Raw genomic sequence first — 26716 nt, forward strand, 5'->3', positions numbered from 1 at the left:
TCTCCCTAGTTTACCATAAAAATATATTTTAAAAACGTTTTACTTCCCTTTTTTTTTTGTGCCGAGACTCTCCGCCTTCCACAAAGAGTCACCAAGGAGGCATCACTGCCTCCATCTGTGATCCAATGCAATGCTCCTAATTGAGAAGCATTGGGGATCTGACATGCATGCGCGGCAAGTGCTTCTCATCCTGTGAGTTGCAATGAAACGTGTACCAGTTTTACTTGGTTAGAGCAGAGGAAGACAGTCACTAGAGATGGGTTTTACCCTGCAGTGTAGGAATTCCATTTTCTAAAAAATTACATTTAAAAAAAAAAAAATGTAAGGCTAAATTTTCAGGACCAAGGCACCAAGACCACTTCATTAAGATGAAGCGGTCTGGGTGACTTGAGTGGTCCTTTGAGCTAAAGTTGTTTTGGTGTTTAGAGCTTCCCTTTTATCGTTCCTATTAATGTAGCCGCTCAGTGACCTGTTACGTGGTTCATTTCTTTACAAGACGGCCTACCAGAGATCTAACACAGGTTCTATTTACTGTTCCAGGTTGCAGTTGAATGGAGTAGTTTTAATCGAGGAGACGTTTTTCTCCTGGACCTGGGGAAAGCGATCGTTCAGTGGAATGGACCAGAAAGCAACAAAATGGAAAGACTGAGGGTGAGTCGAAGCTTTTATTTGTGGATTGCAAGCGGGGCCGAAGGTTTCATGGTAAATGTAACCTTCATGTGCGCTAACATTCCATATTAATAATGAAATGGAAAAAGACAGAGCAAATATGGGCTTTGTAAATCTCAGGATTCGGTTTGTGATGCCTCAAGATTGGGGCAGATTGTGACGGGAGATGCTGAAAAATTACAAATTGCTTATAGTGAGATTATTAAACACACAGACATTGGGGGATTGAATGCAAAGTGTCCAATCTGAGATAAATGTATTTAAATATGTGTACATAAGATAGATGTATAAAACCACTGGGTACAGATTTAAACAGTTATAGTTATATAATTACATAGGATAAAAATAAAAAATAAAAAAACGACAAAAAGTCCTTCACATTAAACCTCTTTCCTCCTGTTAATCCAAAAGAAGGTTAAAATCCTAAACTGAAACAATTTCCTTTAGCGCTGTGAAAATGAAACAAGTTCATTCCCGACACCAAAGTGGCAATCAGATATCTCAACAAGTTACTAGTGCCCTGAATTTTAGGGATTATAACAATGGAATCTATTTGCCAGAAAGGATCAGTCTTTTTGTTTATTTAAAAAATAAAAAATAAAAGATGTCTGGATCTGATCAAACAACATCTGTTGGCAAATAATTCCAAACCTTTATTGTTCAAACTATTAAAAAGCCCTTTCCATTCCAGTGGAAATCTCCTTTTTTCAAGTCTCAGTGGATGACCTGTCCATACTTATATGGTCCTGTTAATGAAAATTGTTACATTTCTTATTTTATCACCCTCTACGTCTCCTTTATGAAATCTGTGACGGACCACCTGGCACCCCGACCGGGTACCTCCGTCAATCGCTGCTTCATAGTAATCCTTAAGTACCATAAGCACTGCACTGGACACCATAACCACTGTGAACCCCACAAACCGCAGCAGCTTGGTTGGGGTCTCGCTGTCCTACACCCACCCTGGACCCAAGACCAGGATCCAGCTTCCAGTGGGTAGACCTCTCCTAGTACAGAGAGCAAAGTAGTTTGCTGCTCTTACAAGAGCAATCGTTGTACACCAAGGGAGTATAGTGATTATAGCAATCCCCAGAGTGAATATAGCTCTCCAATCCCCCAAACATGAGCCTAGACTTCATGAAGGGTAAAACAAAGCTCTTTAATGGCAGCTGCAACTGGCCTTATATGCAGTTGTGGCTGCATTCTCCCCCAGACCTGAGAGTAGACTACAGTAAAAAACAGACACACGATTACATTGGCTCTCAGATCCTGGACACTCCCATACAAAATAGGTCAGTCCCTCCCCTGTGCCTGCACTATAATAAACCCAATTATCTCCAGGCACAGAAACATACATTTAAAAAAAAAATGCCTTTAAACACACAAAATACCCACAAAGGTTATATCCCCTGATAGCCCCGATCTGGGTGACCAACATATCCAAAATTCACCCAGATCAGTTCAGGGGTTCAGAAATTTCCTGGAAGTCATAATTTGACAGACCGCATGCATGGTCCCATGCCAAAACAGTTCCAGAGAATCAGGGTTTGCGATTGGTCTAGTTCTGTAGTTTAAAAACGAACAAAGTACCGAACAGAGTCAATAGTCTTACCCTGGGGCTTGTTTTCCTTGTTCGTGGGAACATTTTCACAGAACAGTGTCTTCCTAAGTGCTATAAAACCGAACCTAGGCAATTATGAAAGTCCAGAAACTCGGGAGTTTCAGTGTCCGAAAATAGTTCCATGAACTCGACGACCAAACACCGCTGCCTGTTTTCATGCGAACAAGATGGACGCCACCTCGTGGTCATCCATAGGAAATGCGGCCACCCAGACAAACACTTAGAACACTGCGGTGGAAATTGCTACAAAGTAGCAATTAGGCTTAACAAGTCTCCGGTTCATGCGGCTGTTCGATTCCCGAACCAAATATAAAATCCCACGAACCAATTCTGGTCACATAGTTTTTCAAAGGGCCCATAGTCTTTTGGTGAGACGCTGGCCAGCAGGCCCCTCCAAAAACACATGACGAGGCTCAGTTTGTCACACCCTCTTTAAATTAAATCTATGTAACTATGTTTCTAGACAGTAAAATAAAATAATGTTCAAGGATATAAGTAAAACAGGTTACAACTAAGCTGTTAACTCTCTTGTAATGGAAGTGTTTCTGCAGCTCTGTCACACTAGAATCAGGCAAATTCACACTAGAATTAACAGATTTGTTAATTTTGTAGACATTCCAGGCTTCTCAAGCTCCACAATGTCAAGTAGCTGCTATTACATATGAAAGACTATAATTCTTTGTCTATCCTCAACTAAGTATTTATCACATATTATCTATCACATACGTTTTTTGTTTTTTTTTACAATAAAGTGTAAGAAAATGGGAAATTTTATTTCACACACTTTAATGGCCTTAGAAAATTCAAAAATATACATTTTGTGCTGTAATGGACTACGCTTACAATATGGCTGCAATTCATGATCTAAATAGGATAGTACTTTTGTCTCTGCCTCACGTTTTAATAGGTTACTAAGATGTGTCTTTTTATTCCCCGCAGGGTATGAATCTGGCCAAGGATATACGTGACCGTGAACGTGGTGGGCGTGCGCAGGTGTATGTGGTGGAAGGAGACAACGAGGCAGCTACCCCACAGCTCGTGGAGCTTCTATACAAAGTGCTGGGAGAGCGGAGGGGAGAAATCAAGCAATCCATTGCAGATGACGTGGTGGATAATATTGCCAAAACCGCTATTAAGCTCTATCAGTAAGCAGATACAATACCTTGGATCGATCACCTAAATAACACACACAAAAAAATAAATCATTATACGTATCTTCTTGTGTTAAAAAGTCAGTAATGGGGACCAGTTGCAGCCCAAATTTGTTGACCTATGTTTCTTAGTATCCTTTTTTGAGGTTCCTAAGCACATTACCAACAGATTTAGAAAAGTTTTTTGATAATGATTATTTTGTCATTACTTTTGTAAGCCGATCCAAAAGTCAGCTTAAAATTTTGGGAATAGACACCCTTCATGTAATTTACTGCAGGATTAAAAAGTACCAGTAACACACTTTCAGTATAATCTCCTGGTTGTTGAAGATCTATAAAGGGGTCTTCGTGCCACTGCCACATACACACCCATGTGTAGAAATATGGTGGACTGATGGGGGAAGTTCCAATGTCCCTTGTGCTGGCAAAACTCCTTTAAAACACCTTAAACCTCTCTTAAACAGACAGATCTATATGTGCAAGACTGTGATCGCAATGTATATTTAAATAAAAATAGTATGCCCTGATTATCTCCTGCAGCTCATAGGAGCCAAGCTCTAGATATTAAATTCTAGTAATTAGTTGTTCCTCATTATTTTTTTTTCTTTCACACACTTTGTAGAGTTTCAGATTCAAGTGGCAATCTTATGGTGCAAGAAGTGGCAACCCAACCCTTGACCCAGGATTTATTGAACCAAGATGTAAGTAAAGGGGCAATAACAATACACGGGGCGGACTCGGATTCTCATAATTACTAATAGAATATCAGGGCAATGCAGCTAAATTTACAGGGTCATATCTTTTAGCTTTACCTTTCCTATTGCTAACCCACAAGTAGCCCCAATGGATAACAGATCTTTGCATGGTGGCCCATTTACTACCATACCTGGATTATAATGACTGTGGTACGCATTCACCTGCCTGCATTTATGGGATTGGAGTTACCTTTAATTCTTCAAGTTCAATTTCTTTAGAGTGTAAGCTCACAGATGTGCTACATTTAAAGTGCTACATTTAAAGCTCACAGATGTGCTACATTTAATGTGCTACATTTAAAGGTTTATAAATACTTAGTTCTTTTCATTTATTTTGCACAAGTGTGTCTAATTATCTGTCTGTAAGCCCTAGCTATTGTTTATCCACCTGTTGTACAGTGCAGGAAAATATACAACATATAAAGAGTCTGTTAGGTCTTCTGTGATTGTTGACCTCTCTGAATTTTTTTTCTTATATCCAATCTCTGCAGGACTGCTACATACTAGACCAGTCAGGCATCAAGATCTTTGTATGGAAGGGAAAGAATGCCTCAAAGGAAGAGAGGCAGCAAGCCATGACCCGTGCCTTGGTAAATGAGAAATATATCTATCTCTCTCTAAAGATAAAATCATGGTGAAAGGAATACTGATTGACTGATGTCTCAAAGTACTCTGTTACTTGGTGTTCTGCAATTTATTCTGTATACCGACAGGAAATGTTCCTGGTTATTTTGAGGAACTAATTCTGTAACCTTCCTGTTTTACCAACAGAATTTTATCAGAGCCAAGAACTACCCTGCGTCCACCAACGTCGAGGTACAAAATGATGGAGCTGAGTCAGCTGTGTTCAAACAACTCTTTCAGAAATGGACCACAAAGGATCAGACTGTAGGACTGGGGAAGACTAGCACTGTTGGTAAAGTGGGTAAGTAAAAAAAAAAAAAGTTCCCCCGCAACATTTTTTAAAGGGAACTTATGGGAAAAAAAACTTTAACTTATTGTAAAAGAGCTTAAAATGCCATCTATACTTTGTGTTAGCAATTTTGCTAGCAAATGTATAGATTTTGAGAAAAACCTATTTAAAAATAGTTTTTTTTCTCCCATCTGTCTATAATATTCTCAGCAGACACTGACTACCAAGGAATTGAGGAACAGGGAGAGCAGAAGAGATCTCTTCCCTCTGCTCTCCATCCATTGCAACCATAGAATGTTGGAATCACTCAGCACTTTTAACACAGAATAGCACCTGCCATGAGAAATCTCTTCTGGAGTATTTACATTTTCATCTTCCCAACATTTCTGTAAAGGATGAAGAAATAATAAAAAAAATAATAATAATTTGGAATACATGTACAGAATTTTACTTTTGTAGGTGTGGCCGACCAGCAACCCAAAATAAAATGTGATGTTCTATCAAAAAATTCAAGTAAATGTTCATAACTTTCCTTCTTTTTAAAAGTAGAATTTTTTTTATCCTACATTTAGTCGTTGTCTTTATCTCATATTTCAAATAAATGCTATACTATTTTATTTATTTATTTTTAACAAAAGAAAATGTGTTATGAAAGTGTTCGTTACGCCTTAATCTTTTTTTATTGCTTCCATTTAGCCAAAGTAGAACAAGTGAAGTTTGATGCCAGCAGTATGCACGCCCAGCCACAGGTAGCTGCACAACAGAAAATGGTGGACGATGGATCCGGTGAAGCAGAAGTGAGTCAATAATGAATGTGTCCATGCTATTTGGGTCTTATACGTTACAACTCCCTGATCTCAGAAGCCCAGATACTATTTAGAAAGCAACAATATTTTATAATCAGCATTTTTATGTTTTGTTGAGTTTCTGACTAAATTTATCTGACGTGATTCAGCCTCTGTTCTAAATTCCAAACTCATTAGATATTAATTTTTTCAAATCTTACGTGCCCTTTGCATTGTAAATAGACATCAAATGGAACTCACCAGCACTTCATATACTTTCCACTGAGAACTTCCATTGAATTGAGCAGATCTGCTAAACGTTCCACTGAAATCAGGAGCACTAGGTTGACTTTCTGTTGAGTCCAGAGGCTTAATTCCAAAGTTAAACTGATAGGAGAGCATTTTTCCATGATATAAAAGTAGCTATTAATTTAAATTTTTGGGATCCCAATTACCTAAAGCATTCATGTTAGCATAATAGAAAATAAAATAAATAATAAAGATTTAAAAAGAACAAATAAAACATGGATACTTACTCTGATGCAATAAACAGATCAATAAGAAAAAGCACAAACTAACAAAGTAAACTGCAAAGGTCTAAGGTGAAAAAATAAATACAATGCAGTGTAAAAATGTGTGTTCTGTTTGGTTACAATAGATTTATTTTACATAAAAACAAGCTTTTTCCCCAATTCTGATTGTTATATTATTATTTTTTTGTTTCTTTGTTTAGAATAATAACACTGCACTCTGATTACACAACTCATAGATAAATAATTCCATGCAAATACACTTTTTGAAGGTTCCCCTGTTGTAATTAAATAGTGACGCTGGCTTTTAGAAACTGGTCAGGGTTAATTGAGCTAATACATATTGAGAATATTGCTAGCTGTCATTACACGTGATATGCTTTGATTTTCTCTGTTTACAGGTCTGGAGAATAGAGAATTTGGAGCTGGCTCCTGTAGAAAGGCAATGGATTGGACATTTCTATGGAGGAGACTGTTACCTGATTCTTTACAAATATCTTGTCAATAACAAGTATCACTACATTATCTATGTATGGCAGGTAAGACAAACAAAGTAAATGATAAAAGGGTAAAAGTACAGATGTAAAATGACAGAGGGAGGAGGGTGTTGATAGTATTTAGTAGCAGATAAGAAATATATGGCATAGTACAGATGGAGTTGTCTTGTAGCAATGGTTTAATGGAAAGGTCTTAAACAAAACAACATAGTGTCATTGTTTATGGCAGATGACTTGAGGGTAGAGGTTTATAGCATGTGGCATATGCAAGACGTCTTAGTGGGTTGTCCCTAAAATAAAGAAGTTGGCTCAATGGAGATGGCATGGCTGAGATGGAATAGTGAGATTGGTGTCAGGGAGAAACTTAGGAGACAGGGATTGGTTGAGATTACTTATAGCAGTTTTTTGAGCCAGGAAGGTATAGTTGAGGCGGAATTGGCTTACAGGTTCATCTCTATAAGATATCTCCTGTGATGACCACGTCTAGACTTGCTTTTTTTTTTTTCCAACAGGGTCGGCATGCAAGTCAGGATGAGATAGCTGCATCAGCCTATCAGGCAGTGGCCCTGGATCAACAATATGGTGGGGAACCAGTCCAGGTCCGAGTACAAATGGGGAAGGAACCTTCACACCTGATGGCCATATTCAGGGGCAAAATGGTGGTGTATGAGGTGAGGTCTACAAAATCAAAGCTTTTACAATGCTGAAAACAGATGTTTTAACGGATTTTAAGGAATCTGTTGTGTGATTAAAGAATTGAAGGTGCACCCTAAACACTATAACCACAGCAGCTCGTTGTAATGATTATGGTGCAATGGAAAATGCAGCTTCCCACTTTTTTTATGTAAAACCATTCTGAGCCATTTTGACAAAAACTGGAACCCTTTAGGGCACTTATAGCCCACCCCTATACAGCTGCATAAATTATATATTCATATTATCTGTATGAATACGTCCAACCTTTATAGGCTGTGAGCGCTGGGCCATATTAACAGGAGTTTCTGGAACTTGTAGTTATCAGCTTCCTTGTCTGGCAAGGAAGCGCGTCCACCAAGAAAAGGGGCATGTCCATTTGACAAAGGGGTGGTGACATGCAAAGTGACTGATAGCCTGCCCCCTCAAGCAGACCATGCACATAACGCTGCTGGGGATGGAATATCCATTCTATATAATATGTAATAGTTTTGCTTTATTTAAGAGCTTTATTTTATTTTAAGGATCTTATTTCTGGTAGCAACATTGTTACTATAGGACTCCAAATACTTTCCTTAGCATGGTAAGAACCAATGATTTTTAAAATCAATACATAGGGCCAGTGCTATAAAACTATTTTTATTTTTTTTTACAAAACCAAAAATTAATTCAGATTGCTCAACTGCTTTCCCCAGTATTGGTCTTTATACAAACAGCCCACAAAAAATGTGAACCAGTAGAATGCAAAAACTATGTATTTTCAATACTTCCTGTTAGAAGTAGAGTATTATGGCACTTACAGTCCAGGAAAGTGTGAAAGGGAAAGATTGTACAACCCTGAATTAGATACTTTATTTTAAATTAAGTTTATATTTGTATCTCCTAGGGTGGCACCTCTCGTGTGGATTCGACAGAGATCCCTCCTGAAATCAGGTTGTTCCATGTATATGGAACTAATGAATACAACACCAAGGCATTTGAGGTTCCAGTTCGTGCCTCTGCTCTCAATTCTAATGATGTTTTTGTGCTGAAGACAAAAGGGACATGCTACCTGTGGTGTGGAAAGGTAATATGCGGCATCTGCCAAACGATGGCCCTTAAATAGACTTAAAGAACAACGCAGAATCAGCAAATCTAACATGTGTTTAATATCTAACAAGTGTGTATATTTATTTAAATTCGCCATGCAGCAAAACAAAATATGTTTATTCACTAAACACAGAATTTTAAGTAGTGATTTTGTGAAAATTATCCAACTCTGTAATAGTTACAGCTTGGCTTTTCACCAATATTTTCACCATTTCTACTTCCCCGCAGGGTTGCAATGGAGATGAGCGCGTTATGGCTAAATCTGTGGCTGATATTATCTCCAAAGGAGAGAAGGTGGTAGTGGCTGAGGGGCAGGAGCCAGCCGAATTCTGGCTTGCTCTTGGAGGGAAAAGTCAGTATGCCACCATCCTCAATAAGTAAGTATCGTTAAAACTTCTCTATGCCACAAGACGACAAGCCACCTAAATACATACAAATACATGTTTGTGTTCCTGACCCTATAGTGTTTCTTTAATAAGAAAAGGTGAGTCAATCTGGGTTAGTTTACAGATATTTGTTCTTCATTTATGGGATTATACAATATGAAGGTGTTTTCAATTCAGCTATTTAGGATTATACATTGAAATGACCTTTCAATTCCCAGAAATTCACTCATTAATGAAGATTAGCAATATTAATACTATGTAATCATCAACCTATGTTCTAACCTGTCCCTCTTCTGCCTGCAGACAGCAAGAACAAGTTGTTGAAATCGTCCCTCGTTTGTTTGAATGTTCCAATAAAACCGGAACATTCCGAGCAACGGAAGTAACTGATTTCACCCAAGACGACCTGGCAGAGGATGATATCTTCTTACTGGATACTTGGGATCAGGTAAAAAAGGAAGGAACAGGACAGGAGAAGTCTGGTTCTAGAACAGAAGTTATAGCAATTTAACATACATGACATGTTCCACAGCCACGTGTAATTAACATGAATGAATTCCTCTTCTGAATTCCTTGTCTGAATGGACAAAACTCTGTGAAAATGACGGAAGTCAAACTAGAAAGCCAATTCTCACATTTACTAAAGCCAAATTTGGTAAATCCGACTGAATCTGCACCACACAACCAGATACATTTGGTGTCTGGTTTTTATCAGTGCCTTTTGCATCTGAATCCTGTTTGAAAGTATATGATCTAGAAAATTTACAAAGCAATCATTTTAGGCAAAGTTGTGACCAAATACATCTGGTAGGATGCTCATTCACAAATTCTAAACCAGTTGCTTTTTGCTAGTGGGCAAATAAGTTTGGACATTTAAAATCTGGGTCGAGAATGTAAGGAAATTTTAGCCTTCTGGCAAAACTATAATATTGTATCTGTACTGGCTGTTTGAACTGTTAATCTGTTTAAGGCAATGACGCCACTTGTCATCGTAACTAATTTCTTTCTGAAGGTATTCTTCTGGGTTGGGAAAGACGCTAACGATACGGAAAAGAGTGAAGCAGCAATCACGGCACAAGAGTATCTGAAGACGCACCCTGGTAGTCGTGACATTAACACACCCATCATTATAGTGAAACAAGGTTTTGAGCCTCCAACATTCACAGGCTGGTTCCTTGCTTGGGATCCCTTTAAGTGGGAGGTAAGGTATCCAACAGTAACTTTTCATGATATTCAGTAAGCACAAGCTGTTATTACTACTGATATAACTACTCACGCACTCACAATGAATTGCAGTCTGTATGTACATCAATATCTCCTTTGTTTAACTTTGTGTTAAATATCTCCTACGTGAGTCTACACAACAGCTATCTATAAACACTAAAATACTGACCACCCAAAATTCTCTCTTTCAGAACAGCAAATCGTATGAAACTCTAAAGGCGGAACTGGGAGACATCAACAACATTGAAGGGATCACATTCGTAAGCATCCTATTCCACTGACAAAAATAGACATTTTCCCAAAATGTAGAAAAACATACAATAGATATTAGGGTCTCAACAAATCTCTAAAAACAAAGCGATAACGAAATAACATAAATTTTACTTACCGAAAATTTCTTTTTCCTTAAGATTAGAGGCAGTGCTTACACCATAGGGATATCCAATCTGGAGGGAAAAACAGGCAGGCAAATCTCCAAACATTTTAACCCCTCCCCTAATTACCTCCTTTCCAATAAGTAGCAGCTCCTCCTGATCATCCCCAGACAATACATAAGCCAAATAGCTGCAAAATTACTTAGTTTATTAGAAAAAGGGGCGGGAATTGTAGCACTGCCTCTAATCTTAAGGAAAAAGAAATTTTCGGTAAGTAAAATTTATGTTTTTCCTTTCAGATTAGAGGCAGTGCTTACACCATAGGGATATAATAAAGCAGATCCTGAGGGCGGGTTTCAGTTCACTACTGCTTGAAGCACCCTGCGCCCAAAAGCTGCATACTCCGAGGCCAGTATGTCCCACTTGTAGTGTCCTGAGAACATATGGAGAGAGGACCGATTAGCAGCTGAACAAATTCGAGACGGAGAAGTAGCTGCACGCAGAGCCCCTGACGGCGAAACAGCTCTAGCAGAATGTTCCCTTATAGGGCCTGCAAATTCCGAGTCACTCTTAGAATAAGATAACAGAATACAATCCTTCAGTCATCTAGCCAGAGAACTCTGCGAAACCAACATACCTTTCTGTGTGCCTATGAACAAGACAAACATACCGATATCCTAACGGAAGAATTCCGTAGCTTTAGATATTGCCAAAGACCTATCGTTACGTCTAAGCAGAGAAAATTACATACCAAGGCATTAGACGGATTCCGACACAAGGTCGGCAAAACCACTTCTCGGTTGACATTGGCAACAGAAAAAACTTTAGTGATACCTGAAGTATCGAGCTTCAGAACCTCCTTGTCCTGATAAAAACCAAAAAGGGAAAATACTCCCGAAGCGCTCGGAGCTCACATACTCTTTTAGCTGACGAATAGCCATCAAAGGAAAACGGTATCCAAAGAAAACATCTTCAGGGAACTTCTTCCAATGGTTCAACAGGCGGTACTCAAAGCGCGGAAAGGACCAAATTCAGATCCCAGGGAGGACAGGTTTCCCCAACAAAGGGCACCAAAACGTGTCAGAGCTCTGAAGAACCTTGAAATTAGAAAATTCGAGGTGAAACATCTGAGGGAGAAGAAACCGATAGCAGAAACATGTAAACTAAATGAAGCAGGTTTAAGACCTTTGCCAATCTCATCTGAAGGAAGCATAGAATCTTCTGGATGGACGCGGAAACAGGTTTGACTTCAAACCTACAACATCGCTGAAGCTTCCAAATCCTAACGTAGAACCTTGAAGTAAATGCCAACAAAAAAAAATTTTTATAACTTCAGGATCCAGACCTTTACACTCTAAATCTGGAGTCCAGAAACCAGGCCGTCAATCGGAATCTCCGAAGGTCCGGAAGAGGCACCATGGCGTCCTCTAGAATTACTCCTGAAAGAGGAAGCTTCCAAAAGGTGGCCCCCGGAAAGTTCAGGAGAACCGAGAACCAACTACCTCTTGGCCACCCTGGACGGATTAGGATAATACTTACATTTCCCAGCCTTACTTTTTTGAAGTATTCTGGGAATAATCACTACTGGCGGGAAGCTATATGCCAGGTTGAACTTCCATGGTAATGACAGGGCATCTATGAAATCCGCCCTGTCTGCTGGAGTTAGGGATGCAAAACGTCTTGTCTTCCTGTTCACTCCGGGTGCCATCAGGTCTAACTCCGGAACACCGAAGCGGACTGTGCTGAACTTGAAAGTTCTGCATGACAGGGACCAAAACTGCTTGTTTCAAATGATGCCTGCTCAGGGCATCTGCCACCACATTGAACTTTCCAAAAATGTGAACTGCAGAGATTGACATCAGGTGCACTTCTGCCCACAGCATGATTATTGAACAAAGGCTTTCTAATCTTGTTGATCTCGTACCTCCCTGTACGTTCAAATACGCCACTGTCGTTCGATTGTCTGAACGAATTCGAATATGTTGAACTTAGATGAGAAACTGAAACGCCAAGAGTGCCATCCATACGGCTTTTAATTCCCTGAAGTTCGAGGAACTTCTCATATCCTTCTCTTGCCAGGACCCCTGCTTCTATACGTCTTCCAGATGGGCCCCCCAGCCCAGCGCAGAGGCGTCTGTAGATATGATAGTAAAGGACTTCATCCGGAAAGACAGACCCCCGTGGAGGAATCGAGAAAATGTCCACCACTGCAGACTTTTCAACATTAGATCGATAAACCTCATCAGCCTATCTAGGCCGAGTTCCTGTCGATACCAGACCTGCAGCATGTAACTTTGTAGAGGTCTCATTCTGGCTATTGCCCAAACGACTGCCGGGATTGAGGCTGTAAACAGACCCAGCAAGCACCTGGCATCTCTGATTGAAAACATACTTTTTTCTCAGAGATTCCGGATTAACCGCTTGATCTTTTAGTATCTTCCCCTCTGGCAGGAGTAACTTCATCGCGATAGAATCCAAAAATAGACCCAAGAACTGGATCCTTTGAACTGGCACTAGTTCCGATATGTTGAAATCTATTAGCCAGCCATGCTTTTCCAGCGAATTGATGGCTGTCCCCAGGTCTAACTGTAGTTGAACTTGGGACTCTGCAAACAACAGCCAGACGTCCACATATGGAATGACAGTGATGCCCATACTTCTTAGAAAGCTTGAACTACTACTCGAAGCTATGTGAATACTCTGGGCGCTGATGCCAGGCCGAAAGGTAGTGCTCTGAATTGGTAATGTAAGGTTACCAATTGGCAGCACACCGCATCCGTAGAAAACTTTTGCCGGATGCTGCTATGGGTACATGAAGATAGGCATCTTTCAAATCCAGGGAAGCAAACCAATTTTATGGGTGCATAAGCAGAGCAGCCGACTTTACTGTTTCCCTGAGGAATTTCTTTATGATAATCCGCTTTTTTACGGCCCTTAGGTCTAGGATAGGTCCGAACGAACCATCTGGTTTTGGCACCAAGAAAAGTCTTGAATAGGTGCCTTGATGTCTTCCTTTAGAGGAACTTCTTCCACCAGTCTTTTAGTAACAGAGTCGATACTTCTTCCTATAATCAAAGGCTCTTTCTGTTGACCTTTGAAATAGATTCTAAGAGAGGAACTTCTAATGAGGGAAGTGTCTCTGCGTTACGGCTTCTAACCGCTTCCCATACGATACTGGTAAAGCATTCCTTCCTTCCTTCACCTGTTTCAACAACTCATCCAGCTTTGAACCGAAAAGTCTTCCAGGTTCAAAAGATAGTTCACACAGTGAATTATCAGGAGTCGCATCTGCTGACCAATTTCTGAGCCAAAGTGCTCTTCTGGCGACTGTTGAAATACCTATATTCTTGGCCGATAATTTCAGGCTTTCTGCAGAGGCATCCACTAAAAATCAGATGCCATACTGATATTTTATAATAGCTTTAACGGGTCTTCCTTTTCTAGTTCTTCCAACCAAAGAAATATGGGCCTCGGCAACGGATGACCCCGTAATCAAAGCTTTAGCTTGAGATGCCGAAGAGATGAACAACATCTTTAAGGAGGAGTCCCTGCGTTCAACCATGACCTCCTTGAGGCCGCTTGAAACTCCAATTGGTAATGTAGTTTTCTTACCTATTTGAGCAATAGGAACGCCCACTACAGGGACAGTATCCAGCATACAGTCTTGTACCGCTTCTATGGAAAGAGAGAAATAAAAACTGTCTAGCCAATAAACAGCATGTGACCTGGGAATTTTCCATTCTTTTAAATCAATACCCCAATCTGTGGGTGAAAAAGAAACCTATAGGACTTTTACCCTGTTTCTTCAAGTTCAAATGCAACTGCACATCTCTAATCAATTCCCCAAATGGATTCAACTGGGAATGCAGATTCCTCATTTGATGAGGCACTGCTGAATTATCGCCATACTCAGAACCACTAGTTCCAAACTAGAATCGGAACTTCCCAAGATCTTAGGCTTTTGTTAGCATGTATTACAAGCTGAGAATCCTGGGCAACCGAAGCCTGGATTGTCTGTAATGCTGCTGACCACATATCCACAACTGTTGCAATCAGCTGATAAAGTGGACATTACTGTTCTTTGTGCTTCCTCTGAAGCTTCTTTGAACACACAGAGCAAAGTTTTCTTTTTACAACCATCTGGCATAAGATGGCCACACACAGAGCACATTAAATGCTTGGCTAGATGTACATTTCCCCTTCTCAGCAACTTTATCCAAATTTTCAGGATTATATACTGGGAACAGAAAACAAACAAGGGAAAATAACAAAAAAATTTTCCCTAAAGATTCAGGCTAGAACCATTTAAATAAAAACTTAATCAGTCTTACCTTAAATGGCCCGAGAGTGTGTTGGAGGGCAGGTGAGAAACACACATTGCAAACCGTTCTGAGAGCACCTGGCAAACAGAGGTTGCTGCTGGGGACGCTCCTTTTAAGTCCTGTAACCAAACAAAAACGCCCAGTTCAAATTTGGCGCCTGAATCCAGGTTCGCATTGCGCATGTGCATAGCGCTCTGCGACTCCCTGGTGGAACGCAACGCAACCTGTGTGTGCGTTCCACCGACAGGACCTCCCAGCCGACGCACGCCTGCGTCCTTCGTCAGACCGGCACCTGGCACGGCAAAAGACGGAATAAATTCTGAGGGACCACGCCGTCCGGCGTGTTAAACGCTACTTACCCGAACATCAAGGAAGCAGAGCCTCCCGAGCCTCAGCCCTTCTCACCTGCTTCCTGGAGAACCTTCCTGCATAACCTCCCCTGCCGAAGGCAGGCAAAGAACTGGGGATGATCAGGAGGAGCTGCTACTTATTGGAAAGGAGGTAATTAGGGGAGGGGTTAAAATGTTTGGAGATTTGCCTGCCTGTTTTTCCCTCCAGATTGGATATCCCTATGGTGTAAGCACTGCCTCTAATCTGAAAGGAAAATTTAATTTTCCTATTTAAAATAATTATTCAATAGGTTCCTTAGCAGAACAAATAAATACATAACATCAATAAAAAACTGGAATGTGTTCATATCAACTTTCAAAATATAAAAAAGTGAAGGTTTAGTAATTTCTATAACCCTAAAAGTAGAAAATGGTTTCTGGTTTTGCTTTAGCAAAGTCAATTCACAATGAGCTAAAGTGATGTATAAGCTTTGCACCCGTTTTTTTCTTCTTCTTCAAACTACATGATGCTCTATAGGCTGGCTTGGTTTCAGTTTTCGGCCGTTTGCATCAGTTCTACCAAAAGAAGTGAAAGTTGGTGTATAGGCAGAACCCAAAGGGCCATCAATAAATATCAGAATCGAAAGTCACAATTTGCATAGTACGAATTTTCAACATATAAAGAGAGTTTATGAGGCTTCCCTTTGGATTAAAATTAATTATATTGGAAATCAAAACCTTCTGCCATAGTTTAGAGAGTGAGAGAGAGAGAGAGAGAGAGAGTGTGTACACACAAGCACACACTTCTAACATTGTACATTTCTTCTGTGAAGGCACAGGGCATTTCATACAAATTAACTCATACAAGGAGTTTGCATGAGTGCAAATGTTGATTGCTCTTTGACTGCATTGTGTGAAAATAAAAGAAAACAGGAGTCTCAGCACTGACAGACTCCTGAATCAGAAAAAAATATGGAAAAACCTTTATTTTTTTGACATTTTACATTTGAGTGAATAACTCTAACAAGCCAATTATCTCCTTGTAATATATTCAAGGTATTCCTTAGCTCACACTTACACCTACCAGAAAGCTTTTTTTCTTTTTTTAGTAACGGTTCTCATGCACGAAAAGTATGGCAACGTGTTTTGTTTCCTTAGGAATTGAACAATACTGGATTAGACTCTTTTACATCTCAAACAAAATTTGTGACTCCAGGATTTCAGACTTTCCCAGCTGATGCACTCCTCAATAAAACCACAGATGATCTGCCACCTGGTGTGGACCCCAGCAGAAAAGAGGTGAGCTAGACTTAAAAATCCCTCCTCTTCACCAGTAATAACGTTTTAAATATGTTTATTGGTATCATGTCTTGAGTTCTCTTATCGGACAGATTGTTAAAGCAAACAGTTGCCTGCGCAGAGGCTAAGGTATCGGTTCAAAAAGGTCAATGCAGAAGATCACCTGCGCAGAGGCGAATTAGTCAGTACATATAAACATATATAATCTTTGCAGGAATGCATTGGTACATATTTCAGCGCGGGCTGCGCATAAGGAAAAGTTTTATTATGTTACGCTAGCTGCTCGTGAGCGTGAGGCTTCCTGGTTATGTATCTTGTAGCCACGCTTTGTGGGCTTAAACATATATATGCTTTAATAATAATTTAAAGAAATCTAATAGCGCGGAGAAACTGTAAGTAATCTCTAGTCTTATACGTAGTTAACATGTAGCATAGAAATTAAACCAACACTTATGCAGCATGTGTATAAAAAGTTATTGTAGTTGGCCTGTGAGATAGGTGGCAGCCATCTAGTGGAGCTTATGCAATACTGGGTACTTAAATGCAGATAACGCTCCCATATCATCCTTGCATATTTATAGCGAAGACATATAGAGCAATCAAAATGAATAGCAAAAAAGAGAAAAGAAATAAAAACTAAACAACCAAGATGGCAATAGCCTAGGACTCTGTGGTGATCAGATTAGGGCCGTCTATGACACAGCTACCGTGTGACCCCAGTGTGCCGGGTCTCCATCCGTCCTTCCCGTTCCGGACTCAGTCCACCGGCAAGGCTTTCCGTGGCCCTGTGGGCACTCAGAGGCAGAGTCTGTTTGCAGGACCCCCACACCTAGAGTCCGAGAAACATCCGCCTCCTGCACCTCCCCAGCACCTCTCAAGCCTCAGCGGAGTGTGTGCCCCCCCATCCCTTCTGGCGCCGGCCACATACTTGGGGTGGGGGGGTGCGCGCCTCCCCAGGCCACCGGTCCGCCGGAAAGGCCCACACACCCCCGGTCCACCGGGCTCGCAGCACCCGGGGCAGGTCCAGCCGAGGACCACCACAGACTCGGCCAGTCAGGGCTCCCACTCCTCCAGTGGGTCGTCAGTCAGGGGAGTCCATCAGGGTGCCAGCAGCATCTTTGGCCACCCGCGCTGTTCAGGTTAGCACCTTTTCCCGGGAGTAGGCAAATGTGCGGTTGTGGTGAGGTTGAAGTCGGTAGAGTGCAGCTGCACCTAAGTCCTTATCCCCTGTCACCATAGTCTCTGTCCGGGGGCTTCCTCATACCTCTTCCGCCCCGTTTGCTGGCGGGCTCCTTGTCGGCAGCCTTTGCCAGTCCAGGAGGTTGATCTGGGCCCAGCACGGAACTTCCGTCTCGGCCCGTGTCCCCTCCATGAGGCCGGGATTACCCCCACCGGCCGGGGGGGGGGAGCGGGGCCGCGCCCCGAGCCAGCAGCATCGGCCACCAGGATAGGGTTCAGCTTTGTGTCTATTTCTTGACGCGGAGGATCGGCATGCGTACTGACCGACTCGTGGTCGTCCGAGTCTGGGCTTGCGGCCGTGGGTAGGCCTTGAAGGTCGTTTGCGGTGCTTCCAGCCTGCTTTTGGGTTCCATTTGGTAGCATCTTAAAGCTGGTGGTTTCCTCCACCCTGTTTCAGCGGGTATTCTGATCTTTGTGCCTTCTGTGGGCATTATAAAGCCTTTTTTTGGTTGTTGAGGACTGGAGCTACTGTATTTTGCTTCCAGGCAGCTCGGCGGCCGGCCCCGCCCCCCACCAGTAATAATGTAAAATAATGTTACTATATTGAAACGAACCAAAGGATCATTAATAACTGTACATGTGGAACAGTGATATGAACAGATACAAATTTTAGATTTAGCAAAACAAGAAAACTGAAAATAAATAGCTTTAAATGGAAAATGTTTCTAGTTTAGCAATCTTTGCATCAATTTTGCAAATCCCATTTCAAGTCTTCTCAACTCCTGATTTCTTGATTACGCTCCTGCCTGGCTGAGGGAATAGCAGTGTTGAATGCCAGATGCAGTGTCTCACTCATTATCTATATCATGGGTCGTCAACCTGGTCCCTACCGCCCACTAGTGGGCGTTTTAGGATTTCAGGTGGGCGGTAGGGATTTCCAGGTTTTGACGACCTGAAGACCGGGCGGACGGGTGCGAGCCGGCGGTACCCCTGCGACTGGGTACCGCCGTGACAATTTGCGGCCCCGGCCCGCGCGGCAAACCGCCGGGACCGCATATGGAGGGGTCCATCGGGTGGCCCATGCTGTCAGGGCCACCCGATGGATGTGGATTGTGAGGGGGCCCGGTCAGCGCTGGGCGCTTTAACAGCGCAACCGGGCCCCTTGTGATGACATCGCAGAGCTGGGAGGAAGTCACTGCACGTCACTCCTCCCAGCTAACACTGAGAGCCGCGCGGGAGGAAGACCAGGGAGTCAGAGTGGGAACTCTGACTCCCATCCACCTGAGCCACCACTGGACCCCAGGGAAAGTCACCCTCCTGAATCTAAAAGGTAGGAAACAGGAGGGTGACTTAAATATAATGTGTGTGTGTGTCTTTGTATGTATGTCTTGTGTGTGTGTCTTTGTATGTCTTGTGTGTGTGTGTGTCTGTATATATGTGTGTCTTGTGTGTGTATGTATGTGTGACTGTCTGTTGGTGTGTGTGTCTGTATGTATGTGTGTGTGTATGTATGTGTGTATGTGTGTGTGTGTGTGTATGTGTGTGTGTGTGTGTATGTATGTGTGTTGTATGTGTCGTGTGTGTGTGTCCGTATGTGTGTGTGTGTCCGTATGTGTGTGTGTGTCCGTATGTGTGTGTGTCCGTATGTGTGTGTGTCCGTATGTGTGTTTGTCCGTATGTGTGTTTGTCCGTATGTGTGTTTGTCCGTATGTGTGTGTGTCTGTGTGTGTGTCTGTGTCTGTGTGTGTGTCTGTGTGTGTGTGTCTGTATGTGTGTCTGTATGTGTGTCTTGTACGTGTGTCTGTCTGTTATAGTGGACTATATAGTAAGTGGGCTACCTAGCTCAGCCTTCCTACTGGGCATTGCTACAAGGAAGGTTAAAAAATAGAAAAAAGGGGAAAAAAAGGTGGGGAGGGGAATTGAGGAGGGAGAGGAGAGGAGCTGACGCACAAATGAGAAATCATATTGTGCACAAACAGAGAAGTTGTCTGAATATCACTGAAAGAGACCTTTGTTTGTTCCTTACGAAAATCGAACCAGATATCAAATATTTAGTCTCGCAGCATCAACCTCAAGGATCTCATTAAAGGACCACTCTAGGCACCCGGACCACTTCAGCTTAATGAGGTGGTCTGGGTGCCAGGTCCTTCTAGGGTTAACCCATTTTTTCATAAACATAGCAGTTTCAGAGAAACTGCTATGTTTATGAATGGGTTAAGCCTTCCCCCTATGTCCTCTAGTGGCTGTCTCATTGACAGCCACTAGAGGCGCTTGCGTGCTTCTCACTGTGATTTTCACAGTGAGAGCACGCCAGCGTCCTTTCCTATGTGACCGGCTGAATGCGCGCGCAGCTCTTGCCGCGCGTGCGCATTCAGCCGACGGGGAGGAGAAGAGGAGGATCGGAGGAGGAGAGCAGAAGGAGATCTCTCCGCCCAGCGCTGGAAAAAGGTAAGATTTAACCCCTTTCCCCTTTCCAGAGCCGGGCGGGAGGGGGTCCCTGAGGGTGGGGGCACCCTCAGGGCACTCTAGTGCCAGGAAAACGAGTATGCTTTCCTGGCACTAGAGTGGTCCTTTAATCACTAGTAAAGGTAATTTCAATTTACTTTATTGTTTTCTCATTAAACTTTATAAAGTAAAAAACCTTATAAACCTGCATTAAGTAGAAATAAAAAGATATATGTACGTACATTTATTTTTTGTAAAACACCCTCCTTTCTAAAAAAAAATCTGCATTTGCGCGAAAACTGGTGGGCGGTAAGGAAATTTTTTCAACCAAAAAGATGCTGTGGCGGTACCAGCCTTGCCACTGGGCATTGGAGAAGACTGATTGCCAGCCTCCTGCCATGTGACTATGGCCCCTGAGATGTATTGCCTGCTCTCCTGTACTGCTGAGGATTGCTACCCCTTAGGTGGATTTGGCTATGGAGCTTGTGTAGTGCCCTCTGTTGGTAGCAACAGTAATATGCACTACCTGAATAGCAAGACTGGTAATTTGCATATTCGGGTAGATTTGCACATTGCTAATTTTGCATGCAGGAGAGATATTTGTGTTAATTATGGTCTTCCCCACCTATTTATAAATATGTAATTATGTTATAATAAGTCACTGAATGTTGCCTGCTATGATTTGACTGTTTGTAATTTTATTGAGTTTTCACCGCAATGTTAATGTAATGACCAAATGGGCTAGTCCCAAGTAAAATAAAGATTTAGTCAGTTCTACTTCACCCTCAATTTGGAGTCCTGTCTCTTATTGGGGGTATCTGCTACAAGGGATTGCTATGCTCTGCATATTTCCTTGCTATAATCACTCCTAAGCTCTTTTAAGAGCTTGTTCCTGCTTCGCTCTGGAAGGAAGAGAGGTTTGTCCTGCGGTGGTTGTGTTGTCGGCTAGAGTGCTTGGAATCCTCAAGAAGCGCTAGGAGCATCCATCAACGGAGGTACCCAGTCGGGGTGCCAGGTGATCCGTTACATTGGTGGCAGCGGTGGGATGGCTTCCTAGCCTTGGGAAAACCAGCACTACTTCAGAGATGGAAGGCCGTGCAGTATCTCCCTTTGATGCCAGGCTCCAGCAGCGACTACAGGATGTGATGCGCAGTATGGAGTATCCTATCCCAGAGGAAAAAGAGACAGAGTGGAGGGTGGCGCTTCGTACCGATCTCTGGAAGGAGGACATCGACGAAATTCGACCCTTCCGGTTCGAGGAAATCCTGACCACTAACCAGCGCCAAGCAGAACAACTAGAGCTGCGGATGCCATTATTGGGAAACCAGCCCTCAGAGGAATGGGTAAGCGAACTGGAGACGCTAGTTGAGACTGAGGTGTGGCTGGATGATTCCTATCGGGCCCTGCGGTGGCATGCTTACCACCTCTACCCATGGCTGATCGAGTACAAGTGTATTGAGGGGGAAGACTACGATGGCCCTGGTTTGTTGTGGGATACTATTGAAACTAGTCTCTGGTTCGGAGACACCGACATTGCTCGCTTCTGGTCCATCCGAGCTGAGCGGGCAGACAACTGGGACCTTACGGAGATCGATGCCATTCAGCCAGATCTATCTTTTCTTGCCAACCGGGAGTGGGAACTAGAACAGGATTATGTTTCCCTATTCCAATGTATAACGCCGCCTGTCTCTGACATGATGGGGCTTATTGACTGTATGCCACCGGAAGCATTGAGTTTAGTTCTTCCTCCCCAGCAACCAAGCCTGTTATCAGGGGACCTTGGTACTGTACCACATATGTCCCAACCAGCACCAGAGATGGAAGATCTTATTGACTTGTCCTGGGAAGACACCCAGCTGGCAGGTGGAGATGGGACCGAGGTCTCTCTACCGGCCCTACAGGGATGCTGGGCAGTCGGCCCAGATCCCCAGCGGCAGTATGTATCCCAGGGAGCTGAAGGTGCCATCCTTCCTCCCCAGCGGCAGTGTGTGTCCTTAGGAGAGGAGACAGTTGGTCCCTCTTCCCAGCAGTCCAGTGAGTCTCAGGGAGCCGAAGGTGCAGTCCTTCCTCCCAAGCGGCAGTGTGTGTCCTTAGGAGAGGAGACAGTTGGTCCCTCTCCCCAGCAGTCCAGTGAGTCTCAGGGAGCCGAAGGTGCAGTCCTTCCTCCCCAGCGGCAGTGTGTGTTACAGGGAGCTGAAGGTGTCGTCCTTCCTCCCCAGCAGCAGTGTGTGTCATTAGGAGAGGAGACAGTTAGTCTCTCTCCCCAGCGGCTGAAAGTATGTATGGGAGAGGAGCTTGTTACCCCCTCTCCCCAGCAGCTGAAAGTATGTATGGGAGAGGAGCTTGTTACCCCCTCTCCCCAGCAGCAGCTTAACCCACCAAGGGGAGACAGTAAGCTCCACAACAGTGCAGATGGGACCGTGGTCTCTGCACATGCACCACTAGGGGTAGGGACAGTCGGTCCTGTCCACCAGCAGCAGGGCTGTTTAGCCAAAGGGGAGACAGTCGGTCTCCCCCTCCAGCAGCAGGACTATGTAACCAAAGGGGAGACAGTCGGTCTCCCCCTCCAGCAGCAGCCCCAGATCCCGAGAGAGGAGCCTACCAACTCTTCTTTTCAGCATGGCTCCAACCAGGCTACTCCCGTGGTAGCGCTGGCACTCAGCAACCCACCAAGGCAGCCTATCAGTACCCCACACAGCCTTGTTGAGGCACCTGGACATGGACGAGCTAATCTTTTACCCAGGTGTAGTAACCATGTATTGTGGGTAGGCTGTATTACTGTTTGTGCTTCGTGGGTGGGTTGCTGGACTAACCAGGGCACTGACCGGCAGGAGGTCAGATACCCTGTTAGTCTGTTTGGAAAAGGGGAGAAATGTGGCGGTACCAGCCTTGCCACTGGGCATTGGAGAAGACTGATTGCCAGCCTCCTGCCATGTGACTATGGCCCCTGAGATGTATTGCCTGCTCTCCTGTACTGCTGAGGATTGCTACCCCTTAGGTGGATTTGGCTATGGAGCTTGTGTAGTGCCCTCTGTTGGTAGCAACAGTAATATGCACTACCTGAATAGCAAGACTGGTAATTTGCATATTCGGGTAGATTTGCACATTGCTAATTTTGCATGCAGGAGAGATATTTGTGTTAATTATGGTCTTCCCCACCTATTTATAAATATGTAATTATGTTATAATAAGTCACTGAATGTTGCCTGCTATGATTTGACTGTTTGTAATTTTATTGAGTTTTCACCGCAATGTTAATGTAATGACCAAATGGGCTAGTCCCAAGTAAAATAAAGATTTAGTCAGTTCTACTTCACCCTCAATTTGGAGTCCTGTCTCTTATTGGGGGTATCTGCTACAAGGGATTGCTATGCTCTGCATATTTCCTTGCTATAATCACTCCTAAGCTCTTTTAAGAGCTTGTTCCTGCTTCGCTCTGGAAGGAAGAGAGGTTCGTCCTGCGGTGGTTGTGTTGTCGGCTAGAGTGCTTGGAATCCTCAAGAAGCGCTAGGAGCATCCATCAACGGAGGTACCCAGTCGGGGTGCCAGGTGATCCGTTACAGATGCATTAGTGGGCGGTAGGTAAAAAAAGGTTGACTACCACTGATCTATATATTAGTATTGGGTGCAGGTTTAGTTTCCAGATTCATTCCTGGGCAAGTGTACTAGGCACCTGATTTAATGCCTACAGTGTATAAATTGTACATACTGCAGAACAGCACTTTTCACGATTACCAGAACAGTTATGAAGCTGTAGAAAAACATGATGTACTGGTTCACACCAGTTGTGGGTTGCCCTAGATTTAGTCCCAGGCAAGTAATGTTAGAAAAGAAAGTTAGAAACCCCCTGCACCTAAATATCACTGCTGCACCTGTCTCAATATTTTATGTAAACCTTTAACCCCTTAAGGACACATGACATGTGTGACATGTCATGATTCCCTTTTATTCCAGAAGTTTGGTCCTTAAGGGGTTAAAAGCATAGATCATTTTGGCTATTAGATATATGCACCCATCTCTTGACCTCTGCATACTTAGTCCAATACGGCTAATGACTATCATACTGGCTGGAGTTTTTCCAAGGTGAGCCGCTTGAGACAGGTTACACTATATTTTGAATTGCATTGAAGACCAACGTATCAGACTCCCATATCGAGGTCACAGCTCAGTTAAAGGGACACCAAAACAATTATCTTATTTTTGTGTATAGATCATGCCCCTGAAGTCTCACTACTCCGTTTTCTGCCATTTAGGAGGTAAATACATTTTGTTTCTGCAGTCCTAGCCACACCTGGCCTTTCTGTGACTGATGCAGCCTGCATGAAAACAAAAATGGATCCATTTGTAATCAGATGTAACTTACTTTAAAAGATTTAATCTCTTGTTTTGTAAATTAAACTTTAATTACATATGGGGGCTTCTGCAGGGTCTAGCAAGCTATTAACAGAGCAGGAGATAAGACATTTTACATTAAACAGAATTTGTAATAAAGGAAGTATAAACATTAGATGACTCTTTACAGGGAGTGTTTAGGAGAATTGGCAGTGAGACTGCAGGGACATGATCTATACACCAAAACTGCTTTATTAAGCTAAAGTTGTTTGGTCCCTATAATGTCTCTTTAAGCCATAAGTACAAAGTCACACAGGCAGTCTGTACAAGTAGCAAAACTTGAGATAGATTATGTCCTGATCATTGTAGCAAATAGTGGTTTACTGTTAACCTTTTGAGAGTTCCAGAACTGAAATAGCAAAGGAAAGAAATCCTTCCAAACTTTTTTTTCTTATTTTGCTACGAAGGGATTTTTTTTTTTTTATTAAAGGGACACTACAGGCACCCAGACCACTTCTGCTCATTGGAGTGGTCTGGGTGCCACTACCCTTAACCCTGCAAGTGTAATTATTGCAGGTTTTTATAAACTGCAATAATTACCTTGCAGGGTTAAGTCCTCCCCTAGTGGCTGTCTACTAGACAGCCACTAGAGGGAACTTCCTGGTCCCTAGCACTGATCATCTGTGCTAGAGCGTCGCTGGACGTCCTCGCGCTGTGAGAGGACCTCCAGCGCCGCTCTATTCCCCATAGGGAAGCATCGAAATTCATTTTTAATGCTTTCCCATAGGGTGCGCCAATGCGCATGAGCGGCATTGCCGCGCATGAGCGGCATTGCCGCGCATGCGCATTGGGACTCCTCGGCCGGTGGGCGGATCAGTCTCGCCCACCGGCTGACGGAGGAAGAAGGTGGAGCGGCGGGGGGGGGAGGAGCTGCCTGAGGTAAGTGACTGAAGGGGTTTCCACTCCTTCAGTAACCGGGGATTGGGAGGGAGAGGGACCCTCCAGTGCCAGGAAAACGGATTGGAGTTTCCCTTTAACAATGTAGTTGTCAGATTGCACCCTAAAACACCCTTAGAGGGAACATGAGAAGAACACTCAATGTATGTTAATTCTTTTTCAGGAGTACCTCTCCACCGAGGATTTTAGTTCTATTTTTGGGATGAGCCGCATGGATTTCCAGAGTTTGCCAGAATGGAAGAAGCAAACAATCAAGAAAGCAAAAGGACTCTTCTGATCTGTTCTTTCCCCCATCCTTTTGTTTTAATACTCCCAATTTAAGATATTTCCCTGAAAATCCTTTCAAGCCTTACCAGAGCTATTGCATCACTCACAGCGAGGATACATGTCTGGAGCACAGACTGTGGTATTCCTTCATGCCATTGGCTGGTTAAGCATGATGTGAGCTGCTGACCACAGCAGTGGGAGTGCCAGAGGTTTGCTACCTAATGAAAACTGTGCTTCTTATCTTTAAACTTTAAAACCAGAGCATTACTCTGAAGAGAGAAAAAAAAAAAAAAAAAGAATGAATACATCATTGTTGTAAAATAAAAATGTTTCCTTTTAAACTAAAAATGTTTCCTTCTTGGTAAACACCCTTTCTCCATCCCTGTACTGAGGGGGTTAAATAAATAAAAACTAATAATAATAAAGTCAACAGGGCATCCGCTACCCAAAGGGATGCTCAGTAATCTTCCCACAGCCAACAAGCATTTTTGTTTTATGATAAAACACAAAAAACTCCAAAGAAAAACTCTGGAATTCTCCAGGAATTCATCGGTCATTCTTTGGGCAATCAGGCAGATCTGGAACATGTGGATACCATTTAGATTTGGTACATTACAGAGGACAGTACCAGGAAATGTACCATCAATCTCCAATATCTAAAGAAATAGTTGTTCTAACATTAGTGAATATGTTTTATATATCTATTTCACACAATGTATTTTAATAATCAGATCATATGATTCCAGTAAACATACATAAATGGACACGCTAAACGCCTAAAATACTTTAGCGGTCTACTTTACATGTGTCCTCTTTTTCAGAGGTCCAGATTTTAATAGAAATTGGCACTGTTATAAATGAACTCTGTTACAACCCCTTGGGGCTTTCAATCAGACAAC

General features: G+C 42.8%; 1 protein-coding gene across 2 annotated transcripts in view; it reads left to right on the top strand.

Moving 5' to 3' along the window:
- The window catches only part of VIL1 (villin 1), a 74594-nt gene extending 48443 nt beyond the window's left edge, over nucleotides 1–26151 (top strand). For both annotated transcript variants that reach the window (XM_063429268.1, XM_063429267.1), the window contains exons 6-20: nucleotides 541–651; nucleotides 3230–3435; nucleotides 4064–4142; nucleotides 4688–4786; nucleotides 4968–5121; nucleotides 5806–5906; nucleotides 6826–6963; nucleotides 7434–7592; nucleotides 8501–8680; nucleotides 8932–9080; nucleotides 9393–9537; nucleotides 10102–10290; nucleotides 10505–10573; nucleotides 16497–16637; nucleotides 25714–26151. In XM_063429268.1, the coding sequence (XP_063285338.1) occupies nucleotides 541–651; nucleotides 3230–3435; nucleotides 4064–4142; nucleotides 4688–4786; nucleotides 4968–5121; nucleotides 5806–5906; nucleotides 6826–6963; nucleotides 7434–7592; nucleotides 8501–8680; nucleotides 8932–9080; nucleotides 9393–9537; nucleotides 10102–10290; nucleotides 10505–10573; nucleotides 16497–16637; nucleotides 25714–25827 (2034 nt within the window). In that variant the 3' untranslated portion in view covers nucleotides 25828–26151. The remainder of the gene's footprint in view (nucleotides 1–540; nucleotides 652–3229; nucleotides 3436–4063; nucleotides 4143–4687; nucleotides 4787–4967; nucleotides 5122–5805; nucleotides 5907–6825; nucleotides 6964–7433; nucleotides 7593–8500; nucleotides 8681–8931; nucleotides 9081–9392; nucleotides 9538–10101; nucleotides 10291–10504; nucleotides 10574–16496; nucleotides 16638–25713) is intronic.
- Nucleotides 26152–26716: the final 565 nt, after the last annotated feature.

Source organism: Pelobates fuscus, chromosome 8, assembly GCF_036172605.1.
Source record: "Pelobates fuscus isolate aPelFus1 chromosome 8, aPelFus1.pri, whole genome shotgun sequence".
In the NCBI taxonomy this organism is placed as follows: domain Eukaryota; kingdom Metazoa; phylum Chordata; class Amphibia; order Anura; family Pelobatidae; genus Pelobates; species Pelobates fuscus.